Source organism: Bombus huntii, chromosome 16 (genome assembly GCF_024542735.1).
Source record: "Bombus huntii isolate Logan2020A chromosome 16, iyBomHunt1.1, whole genome shotgun sequence".
NCBI classification, from domain to species: domain Eukaryota; kingdom Metazoa; phylum Arthropoda; class Insecta; order Hymenoptera; family Apidae; genus Bombus; species Bombus huntii.
Genome location: NC_066253.1, coordinates 8254294 through 8270405, shown reverse-complemented (window position 1 = coordinate 8270405; position 16112 = coordinate 8254294). Strand labels below are relative to the sequence as shown.

The window sequence follows — 16112 nt, the reverse complement described above, 5'->3', positions numbered from 1 at the left end:
TACATGTTCAGCTAGCCTGAGGGCCCGTCATAAATCTTAGAATTTAGTTGACTAAAGTCCTTCAAACAAACAGTCTTTGTCCCAGCTACGGGAAGATAGGAGAGACCTATTTTTCAACGAACGGCATCTCCCACTAGCAACTTTCCCTCGAGGGCGGCTAGCATCTTTTTCTAACAACCGATATGAAGATTGACCAATTAGCAGCAACGCCAAATTCTCTCGCCTTCTGAACGAAGGCTATCCTCGACGAATCCGATGATCTCGTGTCGTCAGACACACCCCATCATAGTTTTCCTCTGCAGCATCATCGCGATGGAGAGTCATTCTCTCGTGAGGTCGTATTAGCGAGTTACTTAGTGTCTGTACGCTCGGTGGGTATTCCACGTTTTCGTAAAAAGTCCGACTTAGATTTTTGTGAGCACGTACATCTATCATCCCGTTGACCGCAGATTCGTTATTGAACCTAAGACCAACATCACTAGCATCGCGAGTGTCCAACCGCCGCGATTGATAGTCGAGTCGATAGTATCCATACTCGTATTAACAAACCGTACCTTCCTTATAACACGATGATAGCCGATTCCAATTAAAATTCATCAAACGCCCACAACTTTATTCCTGACCCTTCTCCGACATATATTTCAATAAAATGTCAATATTTAAATTATGGATCCAAGTTTTAATTTCTGTTTTTTATTACATTGTAACCATTTGCATAATTAGCAGAATGATTTATATTCTAACATAAATTTCGTAACAGAGATAAATAATTATATAAGACATATAACAGTTGGAGATACGTGAGCAAAATGGAGAAATAACTTGCTTCTCTGGGTGAATAGATGAACAAAGCTTCAAGACCTCAAGTAATAGTGTTAAAGTATTATAATTTATTAATATAAATCTACAAATATTTTGTGTTTTTTAAAATACGAAATGTGTTGAATTGCGAATTAAATCATTTTCTTTCAACAGTTTAATTTTTAGTTGCTTTCAAGTACGTTGAAGCTCTTGTTCTCTAAGAAACACTTCATCAAGTTACCAGCCTTCTTGCACTTGTTGGGACCAGCTGTGATGACAAAAAATAAGAATCATTAAATAATCCTGTTCGTATCGTAAATGCTTTACTAAATTTTTATTTAATATTTAAAATAGAGACAACATTTTTAACAACGATGTCCTACTCACTGATGTGTTTGCATTTGGAGACCACATTATCAACTTTGTCCGCGGGCGATCCGCCTGCTATCATCTTTTCCTTGGCAACGTCTTCCTTGATGTCTCCATTCTCGTCCATCTGTGCAATAGAAATAAAAACATTTTTCTTTTATTTTCTTCTATATATAGGGTGCCATACGAGAAGAATTTAGGATTTCAGATTATAACTCATAGAAAGGAATAAACGACACTTAATCAATATATAAGTCTTAAAATTGATTTCAAATTTTTCCATCCTAGGACTCCACTTAGATACACGATTCACATGGGAACAGCATATTAAAGCAATAATAGACAAGATACAGATAGCAAGGAGACAAATGTACTGGCTAACAAGTCGAAAATCCAAACTAAGTATAGAAAACAAACTAAAAATATATAAAATGATCATAAAACCAATCTGGACATACGGAATACCACTATGGGGAACAGCAGTAATGAGCCATATAACCAAAATAGAGGCAATGCAATCTAAAATACTCAGAACAATAGTAAACGCGTCATGGTACGTTAGAAACGAGGACAAACGAAAGATTCGGGAATACCAACGGTCAAGGAGGAGATTAACAGATGTGCAAGAAGGTACAGAGAAAGAATAGCAACGCACCCAAACCGGCTGGCAGCGGAAACGGTCGGCACATCAAGCATAAAAAGAAGATTAAAAAGGAAACACCCAACACATCTCACAAAGGACATAACCTAACAAACAAACACTCACCTCACTAAAGAAATAAATCAATCAAATTCGAAGATGGTATCTCACTGGGGGTAGACATCCACATGTTATATTATTATACGACTAAGCCATAATATTTTACCAAATGTCCTACTGGACAAATTGTAAAATTTAAATAAATAAATAAAAAAAAATGTTTCATGTATTCATTTCCTTTCCATGCATTTATAATCCTTTTTAATCAAGGCGAAACGTTTTAAATCGAACTTTTTATGATAGCACGAGAAAATCTAGTATTATTTCTTTTTATGAAAACATCTAAAAATTTGTCTCTGTTTACCACTGATAAACAATATAATCAACTTGCGAGGAGAAATAATGTATATAAGCTGTATATCTCGTATAATATGAAAGGTGGAAAGATGTATTACTGGGTGTTACGTCGGACGACCCTCTACCTAGACCAGGTCATACACCGCGGCCAGACGGAAACCAGATGTCCCCTCATCCTTACTGCGTACCCTCAATAGTCTTAAGAACCCATCATAAATCCCAGTAATTTGCTAGCTAAGGTCCTTCAGACAGAACAAATATCTTTTTTCTAAATCATTTTTTAAAAAGTATTGTCTACTACGGCTTGACACGGGAAAGTTAGTTTTTCGCACGTACGATGCTTCCCACTAGCAACTTTCTATCGAGGGCGGCTAAGACCCTTCCTAGTCCACCAACCTACGTTTATCCAATCAGGAGCAATGTATACTGCCCTCACTTTCCTGACCAAAACTGTCATGAACAAATCCGATGTTCCCGTGCGCTAGACACACCCATCGCTAGCTTTCCTCCGATACAGCATCGTCACTGTACTTTACTTCTTCTATACCGCTAGAAAAGTCAAGTACTTATTCTACAAAGTCTAAGCACGAAAAGTCTAACTCACATTATCTATCTAAGTCGGTTCTCGGGATTACCGAACATTCACTTCCTCTATTAAGTATCCTCTAGTGCTACGTCCACTAACATACTAAATTCAACTATAAGAGCCTTGGTCTATTGTGCATATCTATCTTATCTTCGTGCGATAAATTGTCATCTACGATTTATACCTATTCAACAACTTAAGTGTTGGAAATAAAAACCTTATAACCCTGTGAATCACAGTGTTATAATAACTGAATCACCCCTATTATCTTAACGGAAATCAGGGGATCGATCAGCTCGTGGTGTCGATTATTATAATCGTAACGGGAATTTACGACTCCCGTTGATGTCTCTCCTCGCGATTGTGTCTCTCCGCGATTGGTTGAAAATACACTGGGGACGGTATTTTTTCTTATGAACAAAACAGCGATGAACTGTTATATCTATCTGTCAGGCCAGAGATACGCTCTTGATATTTTTCTGCTCTTCACCGGAACGGTTGATTTTTAAATCTATGTTCGTAGCTGTTGTAAGTCTCAGTCCTTTTGTTTTTTATAATTTGATTCAAAGAATACAAATATAGATACAAATATTTTTTATAAGTCAATTTACACAATTTCGTTACTTACGATTCCGATCTTCCTCAGCATACAGAAGGAGAAACAAGCAAGTTTTTCATCGTCCTGAGCAACATTGCCTTTCTTTGCATTTTCTACCACCTCTGAAAATCGAATAATATTGATTAAAGTTCTCTGTTTAATTGTTTCGTTGTTTGCCACTTACGTGGGTCGACGCCGCTCTCTGTGGTGCAAGCTGTCCTGTATTCCTCCAATTTGGCTTTTTGATCCTCTGTGAGCGCCTGAAAATATCAGTATATATTGTAAAGACTTTGAAATAAATATTTAGTGAAATATTATTAGTAGTTTAAATGATTAATGTTTTCAGTTTGTAAGTATAAAATACACATATGAATTCTTTCTTTTCTCTTTTTGATATGACAATTAACTTTTTAGAGCTATCAGTTCCTTCAACAGATTCAAAAAGAAGAAATTTTATATTTCAATTATTATATTTCTTTCATCCTTGATGTTAACACAATTCTGTTTTTGCAGCCACTGAGTTCTTTCTTATACATCGCCTTAGTCATGTAATAACAAGCTCCGAAATTATTGTTTAATTCAATTAAAAATCTTCTTAATCACTTCCAGGATGTAAGACAGATAAGTCGCACGATTAAAATTAATAAAATCATTATACAACGACTACGATAAAGATATCTTTATTCGGAGAATTCAAAACAATAATATTATATGTAAAAGAAAGAAATTTATTAAAAAGGTTAAATAAATTGCAGTTAAAATGATAACAGAAAAAATGAGAAGAGTAAAAGATTTCAAAATTTACCAAAGCACCGACTAGACAGAAGGTAAAGATGATAGCGGGCGAGCGCATCTTTCTTTAAGAGTTCTTGAGGAGCTCGAGTAAACACGATCTGTACGAATGTTCACTAAGAACTGAATACGCATTAAATGTATCTCGAGTTTTTATAGTTATAGCTACAATCATTGACGATGGCACGTCCCATGATTTCTCCCTCCATTGGGTGATGGCAAATGCTGCTGTATTTCCCGTATGGAAACTCATCGATATTTCGCCTCCGGTCATCTACCAGAATATAATAAAAGAGAGTACTTGTTAGTATCTAAAAAAGGACAAAGATATATCGAGATAATTCGTTCCATTCTTGAAACATTCAAGAGTAAAAAAGTGGTTATTCTTAGACAGAATGATGACGTGCATAAATAGAGATAGATCTATAAATTCTCGTCTTTTGAAGATTCGTACCTCTAAACTCATAAATATTAATGTTCAATACAGAAAAATCTATTTGAAATATCATTAAAATTTATAAGTCCGATGAAATGCCTGATTAATGAGTATACTATTTAATCTTGCTCAGATTGTATTATACTTGATTGACTAATACACTTGATGATACTTGATTAACAACATTTAGTTTGGGCAATATATAATTTAGAATAATTTAATTTCTTTATCAATAGTATGTTCATATAAAAAATATATATAACATTCGTATATGAATTACATTAGCTCTTAGCAAAGAATATTATAATATCACACAATATGCTTGAAAAAACAACAAATCACTAAATGTTCTATCTGCAAAAGGAAGGAGATTCGGCGAAAAATATGAGTATATATCATTGATTAAAACATTCGCAAAAGCCCGTTTCAAAATCTACAAATCATAATACTTAATGAGCACAATCGACAGATTTCGTATATCAATTTCTTGAATAGTACACCTTTCTGAACGACATTGCCGGATCTACCTGACACGAGATTTTTGTTCTCTATCCGAAGTGAAGGTTATGCTGCAGTTCATAATGATCCTACGTATGAGGATTTGTTGGTGGCTTTGTATAATCAATTGTACGTCTTAATTAATCGAGTATAATGGTTATTTTCCTTGCGTGATCTTTTTCCAGTAACACAACATTGAAATAATAATATTTAATAACACTTAGATAAAATTTAAATAGGCGAATGATCAAGGTGTTGGTGATACATGAATTTTCATACTTCTTATTACTATATTAAATGTGAGTCAATGATTTTATAAATTGAAACAAATGGAAGGGCAAGGTTGAGGCGCTAACAGAGAATATTTCACATTAATTCAATTCTAATTACGCTGATATGTAATTATATTGGGAATTGGATAGCTCTTGTTGCTATGCGACATTAAACTCGTAACTGATAAGGACGAATGGAACTATGCACTGAATAACACCAAAAAGAATTTTTCTGTTTTGTTTTAGAATAATATTATATTATTTTTATGCAGGAGGACTCAAGCTGGAGAACGATAAAGCGAGTTCGACGCGATTTCTCGAGGTCAGCTGCTGCACAGGAGAAATGATAAATGTAATGATACAGTATAAACTATTTCCTTCTCTCCAATTGGAAAATACAGAAATTACATTTACCATTCTCGTCGAGATAACGAGACGAATTATAAACTTGCAATTACGTACGATAATAATGAAACATATACATATGTAGCTGTGCTACAATTATAACTCCTCGATGATTTGATGGCCATTTATGAATTCCAGGTGGCATAATCTGGTTATGCTGCTATATTTTTAATACTTTTAATGCCTTATGGTAAGCACCAAGAAAATAGTGAATAATTAACAACCATACACAATGTCATGGACATGCGTTTTAAATAGTTTCTTGAATCAGTTGCAATAAACTATAAACGACAAAATTTCAAATACGAATTTTACATTTATTACAATAATCTTAGAATTATTAGAAAATTATTGTTATAAGAAGGTGATGAGAACCTTCAATTAAAAAATTGATACGAGGAAACTATATCGATAGTCTTATATAAAACGCTGTTCTGTGAAGCAGGATGTCATCTCTATTTCTTCATCCAATCGATTAAAATAACGAAGAAGTGACTAAAAGGATAAACTGAGGAAACTAAATAATCATTACGTGAAACGAAACCTAATAATAAATTTACATTTAAAGATTATGATAGAAAACTATTTCTTTCAGAATTTGTTTCTATAAGAATAACACGTTGCCTATAATTATGCTAATGCCTATTGCAAGCTATGAATATTGGTACATATTTATTACAATTTAGGGAATTAAAATTTTTAATTGCGAAATATTTTTATTTTATTAAAAAATTATGTATACATCAATTGTCATTTTCTATACACAAAACATATTGATATTTAGTTTAGTTTTTTCTGGTAAAGTTTCCAATGAATAAAGTATTTTATCTAATGACACGAGTAAGGTTATCGCACGTGTGATTTATATATATTTTTTGTTGTGAAGTCAATATAGATCAAAGTTTAATGTTTTTATCTTAATTATCATCGTCATTACTCTCCAACTTTCTATTGTTTTATGAATAATTTTTGTTCTTCATCTAATAGAATCTCCCTAATAGAATTTCTTTCGCCTAAACGAAACATTAGTACCATAATTAATTTGTGATTTAATTACGACATTAAGATTTTTATTTCGTCAAAGATTTTTTCCATTCTATTGTTTATAAAATAAATTTACGGGATATGAAAATGGAATTACTTTCAATGACAAAAGACAATGCTGCCATCAATATTGAGGTTTTTTAACTATTTGATGCATTAGGACGTCTATGCTCATACATGCACTAACACATTAAAAAAAGTTTAATCATTGCGTCACAGAATAATACATTAGTCATGTGTAGTATGAAAGTATAACTGTAATACAATGTTTTATAAGTGCTTTATAAACATCAGAGATAAAACTAAGAAATTATTGCTTCATTTCTTCTGTATACAAATGACTGATAAAAATGATTTTATCATTACTAATATTCATCCTTTAATATTTCACAGTACAAACGTATATTATCGAAAGTTAGCGAATATTAACTAACTTATTAACTTTTTAAACGAACGAAATATTATTATAGATTGAAATTTTCATAGAAAATCATCTTTAGTCAAAACTGATTACTGACGGCATTGACGTATTAAGTATTAAGATAGGATACGTTCCCCATTTGAAAGCGTGCCACTTCGAATATATAAATAAAATTATATATTTAATACCAAATATATAAAATTATATAAATAAAATTTATATGCATATATATACTTTGAGATATGATTTTTGTGTCTATGAAATAGCATGTGTTATTATGTTTTGATACTGTGTGTAGTAAAATTTCGTTGACATATGAACACCATCGACGACGCTACAGAAATCAAAGAACTGATAAAGCTATCCATTAAAAACACGGAAATGTTAGCAAAAATGATAAGTGAACAAAACGCAATCCTTAAACAGCAAACGCAACAAATCACACTCATGCTACAACTACTCACAAACACGCTTAGCAAAAAATAAAAATGGACACGCTTAAAATAGCAGCCTCCAGTTCCAATTCTAACGGCCTACAACAAAAGGGCCATAGAAACTAAAACATTCCTGAACAACAATAATATACTACTTGTTTCAGAAACACACTTCACTATAAAAAACTATTTAAAAATACCGTACTACATTATATATGATACCAAGCATTGCTCAGGAAAAGCACACGGAGGGACCGCAGTAATAATAATAAACGACATTAAACACCATTTACACAGCCAAGTTTGTAAGGAATATATCCAAGCAACCACCGTTACAGTACAAACTAGCAGCGACTATTTCCAGTTGTCAGCAGTATATGTACCACCGCGACACAAAATTTTTTTTTTCATTTATTTATTTACATTTTACAATTTGTCCACTAGGACATTTGGTAAAATATTATAGCTTAGTGATATAATAATATAACATGGGGATGGCTACCCCCAGTGGGATACCAACTTCGAATTTGATTGATTTATTTCTTTAGTGTGGTAAGTGTTTGTTTGTTAGCTTATGTCCTTTGTGAGATCTGTTGGGTGTATCCTTTTTAATCTTCTTTTTATGTTTGATGTATTGATCGTTTTCGCTGCCAGCCGGTTCGGGCGCGTTGCTATTCTTTCTCTGTACCTTCTTGCACATCTCCACACCGACAAAGCCATCTAACAGCAAACAAGAATATCCCCAATACATACTAAAAAAAATAGCAGAAAAACGTAGACTAAGAAGAGTATGGCAGACCCATAGAACACCGGAGGACAAACGCAAACTTAACAACGCAACTAGAAAGCTATCCAGAACCTTAAGAAACTATAAAAACGACTGTTTCATAAATACCTCGTCAGCTTATCCCCCACAGCCGACGCCAACTACTCACTATGGAAGGCCTCCAGGAAACTCACACGCCCCCCCACAAATAATCCCACCTATCCGCCGTCCGCAAGGTGGATGGGCGCGAAGCCCTATAGAAAAAGCCGACCTGTTTGCTAAACACTTGTCAAAAGTATTCAAACCCCATTCCCCCCAAGCCGCCGCGGACGTTACTAAATACCTGCACACCCCCTTCCAAATGTCCCCTCCTATCGAACCCTTCTCCTCTGCAGAGACTATAGAAACAATCAGTCGCCTAAACCCCAAGAAAGCAGCAGGACATGACCTAATAGGCAGTAAAGCAATCAAGGAACTTCCCACAAAAGGGATAGCACTCATCACATCGATTTTTAATGCTATCCTTCGCCTGGAACACTATCCTAAGGCCTGGAAAATCTCATTGATTACCCTCATCCCTAAACCCGGTAAACCGATATGCGAAACCTGCTCCTATCGCCCAATCAGTCTTTTACCTACCCTGTCCAAACTATTCGAGAAGATGCTCACGAACCGACTCCTTCCAATCCTAGAGAACTTGAAAACACTCCCAGATCACCAATTCGGCTTCCGAAAACATCATTCTACAGTAGAGCAAATCCACCGCTTAACTCATACGATCAGCCAAACACTCGAAAAGAAAAAATATTGCTCAGCGGTTTTCCTAGACATCCAACAGGCATTCGACAAAGTATGGTATGAAGGGCTACTATACAAGCTTAAAAAGATCCTGCCCCACCCCTACTACTCCATCCTAAAATCTTACCTAACCAATAGACAATTCATGGTTAAATGCCTAGACGCCACTTCCGCAACATTCCCAATAGAAGCCGGCATACCCCAAGGTAGTGTCCTCGGACCCCTACTGTACTCCATCTACACTGCCGACCTACCTATATCAAACGATATAACAATAGCGACATTTGCAGACGACACAGCGCTATTAGCTACCCACGCAGACCCGGTAATAGCCTCATACACTCTCCAGCGAAGTCTCGACTCCATGGAAAAGTGGTTTCACAAATGGGGCTTCAAAGTCAACGAAAAGAAATCCTCACATGTAACCTTCACGCTCCGAAAACAAACCTGCCCCCAGGTCACCATCAACAATGCAACAGTTCCTAGCAGGGACACAGTCCGATACCTGGGCATGACCCTGGACAGGAGACTAACGTGGAAGACACACATCTCAGATAAAAGGAAGCAACTAAAGGACAAACTAAAAAAACTCTATTGGCTCACGGGCCGACGCTTCAAACTAAACATACAGAATAAAATTACCCTCTACAAGACCGTAATAAAACCTGTCTGGACCTACGGAATCCAACTATGGGGAACAGCAAGTAACTCCAACATTGAAATACTCCAACGCTTTCAATCGAAAACGCTAAGATCCCTAATTGACGCACCTTGGTATGTAACCAATGAAACAATACACCGCGACCTCAAGATACCCACCGTCAAAGAGGAAATAGCAAAATATAGCGACAGATATAGCAAAAGAATCAACAAACACCGAAACCCCCTAATCACTGGACTACTCGATACGACGGACCAGATTCGCAGGCTGAAGAGGCACTACCCGCTAGACCTAAACGTTAGATTCATTTAATTATCCAAATTAAGCATATGCACTTACTTATAATACTTATAAATTATACCTATCTATAATAAGTATTAACTTATTGTAAATAAACAGCCATGTCACTGCGCCACGCCGGAAAAATTACTGAAAATTCTCAACGCGAGAATTGATTGTAATTTCAACAAATAAATAAAAAAAAAAAAAGAACCTTCTTGCACATCTGTTAATCTCCTCCTTGACCATTGGTATTCCCATGTCTTTCCGAATGTCCTCGTTTCTAACGTACCATGGGGCGTTTACTATTGTTCTGATTTACTATTGTCTCTATTTTGGTTATATGGCTCATTGCTGCTGTTCCTCATAGTGGTATTCCGTACGTCTAGATTAGTTTTATGATCGCGTTGTATATTTTTAATTTATTTTCTGTGCTTAATTTGAAGATAACATTTGAGAAGTAAACATACATAAAATATTAAAATATAATAACTTTATATGTTAATTTGTATGTGAAATCATTTTATGTTAGCTGTAAGAAATACACTAAATATGCAGCAAATTGTCTCGAATTGACAGTCCCAGCGAAAAAGGCCTGGAACGCAAAGCGTTAAGAATTTAAAAATATAGAAAAATAATAATTGCAGAAAACATTCATATATTGAAACATTGGTGTAGAAGAACGTTTATTTACTCTTATTTACTCCTTATTAATAATGTCATGCCTCATTATCTATCTTTACGTATAGTAAATTCCTGCTTTATGCAGATGACAGCGCCGTTATTTGTGCTGATGACGCTGCTCTCTTACAAAATGGTCTCAATAATTTCGAATTAACTATCTAGTTGTCTTAATTATAATACGTTATTGTGATTAGTTCACGTTAAACAACCATCGTTTCTTGTTCAATCAATAATAAACTAATTGTAGTATAGATATTACAATCGTAAATTCATTGAAATGTGTTCAGGGATATAGATAGCTGATGTACTATTTGTTTACAAAATTATCAATTAACCGATCGATATTATACACCAGTTGCAATGTTATGTTCCGTTCAATCGGGAAGTCGCTCTCTCCAAGGATAGGACCTACAACTCATTGCACGCTCTATGCCATAAAGCTATATATAATTGTGTCAATCGTTCACGTATACAAACTCTAATCGCTTTTGTGATGCTACCGACCGTTTTTCGTAGCTCTTTTATACATTTAAGCTATCTGCATATAACGTCATCCATAGCTACTAATTTCCTAACCTTCTTTCTATTCAGTTTACATTCTATTGTTATTTCTTAAACTATTGTATCTATATTATTTGTAGCTTATAATTTGTTATATCCAATATTGTAACAACGGGTTTTTTGTTATTTCGTAAGTTATTTAATAAATTTACTTTAATAAATTTAATTAATTCTACGATTTTTAGTTTCGGGATTCCGAAATTTTAAGCTTTGGAATTTTATGCTTTTGGACTTTTAAATTTTGGCATCCCAAGCATTAAGATTCTAAATTTGTCGATCCCAAAGTTTTGGTATTTTATTCCTTTACAATTACAGTCCTTCGTATTTAGTTAGACTTCCAAAATCCATGGAATAATTATAAATATTTATAAACATACTCGACGTATTATAATATTCCATATATGTTTCACGCTAACTGTCGAGTTCCAGACGCGCCAGAAGTTCTATCGCGCAAGCGGACGTCGCCAAAAGCGCGAGGATTATCGCACAACACTCAGCTGACGTCACAAAAGCTCGTAACGGGACCAGCCGCGAAACCTATGAATATTTCTAAATCGTAAATTGAAAAAAGCATATCGTATAAATAGGAGAAACGATAGACGAAGCGTGGCAGGGAAACAGGAGGAGCGTCGGTAAATAATTTACCAAATTGTTCCAATTATTCAGCCGATGGTAGGCGCAATGAATTAGACGAATCAGTGTAACTATTTTGCAAGGAAAAACGATCTCAACCGGCAATCTTTTGGGATCTACACGGGATGTTAGTTTCGACGTTTTTCATACGTTCTCACTTCCACTGTTCCTCTTCTGCGCTTTTTTTACTTTATCTTCCTTTACTTCCTCTTTCTATTTCGTGGGTAAAAGACTTTTTAATCCGATATATCGATAATGTTATGTATCCACTAGTTAAGAAGACTGTTACAAAATGACTGTTATAGTCATAAAATTTGGGAAAATTCTTTTGGATTTACATCGATTAAGATCTGCATGACCGTAACTTGTTTTTCTATTATTTCAACTAGACTTCTGTATATCGTGTTTTTTTCTAACTTTTAACACAGAAAATTTTGTTTCCTCCAAAATTGTGTTTTCCCTAAAAAGAAGTTGTCTCGGTTCCTAATTGGCGTAGAACAAATGTTTAGGAGGCTGCTGTTAACACAGCAAGTAGTGAATTCATTCTAATCACGGGAGGAACTAAGACCTTATTCCGAGATCATGTTTATACTTCATACGAACGTTAGTGTTATTCGAAATAATTGACAATAGCCGAGAGCAGCCATTTTTCCATTATTCTCAGCATTCCAGTGGCAATAACTGTGCGAAACGCATCGTATCGTATCAAATCGTATGTTATCCAACTCTACAATTTTCTTATCTATATAGCACCAATATAATAGTACCGTGTTTTGTGCTATTTCAATCAGGAAAATCTCATCAATGTGTTAATGAAATTTTCATTAACAAAAGATTTCAAATAAAGGAATTTCGTCGCTGCGTTAGTGTTTTACTTCACGAAACAACGGTAAAATGTGCGGCTCCATTGTACGACTCTTTGAAGCACCAGATAAGATCATACTGAACATTTAACATAAAACATAAAAAGTAACATAAAAGGATTACGATTTTTAGAACATTCGCGGTGCGTGTATGATTTTGTTCTGCGCACTTGAGGACCAATGTGTGTATGAAATTTGCATAAACGTCGCTAATATGAACTACTGCTTATTAATTATTTATAAAGATAGATGATTAGAGGAAACATTAATACTCTCTACCCGAAAGTTCCATATTTGCGCATGCTTTTTAAGCAGGTTTAACGCTTAGTAGGATTTTTTTTTATTATTATTTATTTATTTGAATTTTACAATTTGTCCAGTAGGACATTTGGTAAAATATTATAGCGGTATACTAATATAACATGTGGGTGGCTACCCCCAGCGGGGTACCATCATCGTGTTTGTTAGGTTATATCCTTGTGAGGTCTGTTGGGTGTTTCCTTTTTAATCTTCTCAGTAGGATTTGTTTACGCAGGATTGTTTACGTGGTCAGGTGTCAGAGTTTTGTTCTATGCGACTTGTACGAGGTTCTTTTCGTTCTTGCAACAAGATATTCGCGCAAGGAGATATTTAGGCCGATTTTTTACCACAGCATTATTAAGTGCACTGTGTAATATGTAGAAGTAAAAAATATTTAAATAAATATTTAATGCATTTAAATAAAATACTGACAGAAAACATTAATATATCTGGCTCAAATTATTTACTTACTACTTTTTTTAACTACTCAAAATTTATAATTACACTTGTGTATTCTGCAGATCCAAGGATAGTCAGAATTGGAAACATTTATTGGACGTTAATTAACCTAATGCAATCCAAGTAAAATGCTATAATGTGTCTTTCCATTTGTGATATTCTTGGACTCGCATAATTCCTAATGTATATTGTAGTTAATTAAGTGACTAACAGTCAAACAATTTCAATCGAATGTACTAATATTTTGTGTAAATATTTTATTTTTATACAGAATATATTTTTAACTTTTTTAAAGATTTCACGCTGCACTTTATCAAGTATTATAGTTTTATTATCTTTATTTGTTTCGATATAGAAGAAAGATGTACAGTTATCAAGAAAAGTACTACGGGGTTCAAATTGCCTACGGGAACAGATAAAATTTTATGTACTGTATTATATCTTAATCTGCAATCACGTTTGAAAATTTTATGATAAATTGTACAACTTTGTGCAGGACATGGAAAATGTAAGACACAGACAACATTTGATATAAAAAAGATTAGACTATTTCTGCTATAGTATCGCGGACGAAGGTCTTAGGGGGGTGCCGTGCGAATTGTAAACGAGCGGTTACTGAGCGTGTGCATGACGGGGCTTAAACAAAAGATATAAGACAAAAGACAAAGGGTTACTAAGAGACATAAACGAATTAACGGCAGTATGAGTTGAGAAGTCAGAGAGTGCGGATTGTGTCACGACCGGCATACTTCAAATCCGACGGACTGACGATAGAGATAAAGATGTGGCGGCACTCGGCGACAATGTATATCGCTGAAGTGCCTAATGAACCATCAACATCCCAACGGTCCTTCCACCGAAGGTTCTAGAAGAAAGAGCACGTGGCAACGATCGCGGACGCCTAGCAAATGCATGGACGGTGGGGATGTTGAGAGATGACAAAAGAAAGTAATCGGATCCGATCGAAAGTAAAATCATAAGAGTCAGTCTTAAAAAGTCACGCCTAGAGTTCGGAAGTAGATTGTAAAGTGTATTGATGTTAGAAAAAAAATAAAGTTTTCTTTTTTTTATTTTTTACCTCAAATTCCTTTTTTATTTTGTTATTTTACGTGACAATTGCGTCGTCGAGATAGTGTTGTTAGCGTTGTTGAGAGAGAGTTGAATCTGTGTTGAAGAGAGTTGTAAATTAATTATAATACGTCGTCACGATTATTTCATGTTAAGTAACCATTGTTTTCTGTCTAATCCATTTATTATTAATAAACTAATATTATTATATTTACGATACTACACTACGATGACAGATTCGCAGTTTCTGAGACGCGGTTCTACGACTGAGACTTAAATGACTTATCTATAGTTAATTTCATTAGAGAGCTAATATTTTACGAAATTAGACACAAAAGAGAAAGAAGGAACAAAGGCACGCTTTGTTACCAAAGTCTGCGAGCAAAATATAGGATGAGATTCAAACGAATATTAAAATGAATTTTGTCATCTACAAACTTGAGCTTCAGGATACTCTTGTAATTTTGCCATCACAAAAAGATCGACGTTGTTCATGGTATATAAGAAGACGGAAAATCACGCTTCGCGGACGGAATAGACCGTACGCCGAAAGTCGCTAAATGTCAGTATAGCGAGATCAGGCTAGAGTATTTGAAGATACCATCGCTAGGTGGTTTTTTCAAGATGCCGATTCTTGCTGGGAAATTTAGGAGATAGAGATGTTATATTCGTAGACAAAGTTGAAATTTTTATCGCTTCTCGGCCTTATGGCTAAGATCAAAGTGTAATATCTGTTCTTATCAGCTTAATATCTGATACACTTCCCATTGGGAAGTCAGAATATTAAACTGATTTTTGGAATCTGACGGAGGATAGGAGCTTGCTTCACCTCTGTCGTGAGTCGACCTAGCTTTGCAGTACCGCTAGGATTGGCTCGATAATGCATATATATAAGCATATAACAGACGGCTTTTTAATTTATTATTAACATTATTTTGTGATTGGTGATAACTGAATACTATATCACTGCGACTTTATTGGATCTGAATATTGCTTAATATAAATTGTTATTAATTAACACTTAGCCAACGGAACGGTGATTTCGCCCGTCTATGAAGAACATCGCTTCGCGATCGAACGGGAAGATCTCTCTTTTTGATTTTAGCAACGTGTTTTCTTTTCTTGTTTTTTTATTAGTTATTTATATTATCAGCTATTGTTTACTTGGATTTGTTCCCAATTAATTGCGGCACTTTTCTGATTTTATAAAGTAGAATATATAATAAAAGACACCAATTCAGTGGTGTTAAAATTAATTAAAAAGTTACACTATCAATTATGACTAAATAAAGTTATAATCGAACGGTACCACACTGTAAAAAGATAT

The 16112-nt window shown here is 34.6% G+C and overlaps 2 protein-coding genes and 1 non-coding gene across 3 annotated transcripts in view; 2 read left to right on the top strand and 1 right to left on the bottom strand.

Annotated features, from left to right (window-relative positions):
* Positions 1-16112, top strand: part of LOC126874333 (uncharacterized) — a 268457-nt gene that overhangs the window by 107899 nt on the left and 144446 nt on the right. The window lies entirely within an intron of this gene.
* LOC126874338 (general odorant-binding protein 56d-like) lies at positions 871-4350 on the bottom strand. Its single transcript, XM_050636272.1, has 5 exons — positions 4217-4350; positions 3596-3671; positions 3442-3533; positions 1189-1297; positions 871-1069 (listed from the first exon to the last, which is right to left on the bottom strand). The coding sequence occupies exons 1-5, from the start codon at positions 4262-4264 to the stop codon at positions 984-986; spliced, it is 411 nt and encodes a 136-aa protein (XP_050492229.1). The 5' UTR covers positions 4265-4350; the 3' UTR covers positions 871-983.
* LOC126874890 (U2 spliceosomal RNA) lies at positions 15477-15668 on the top strand. The gene has a single exon (XR_007693089.1). It is a non-coding gene; the product is annotated as a U2 spliceosomal RNA (small nuclear RNA).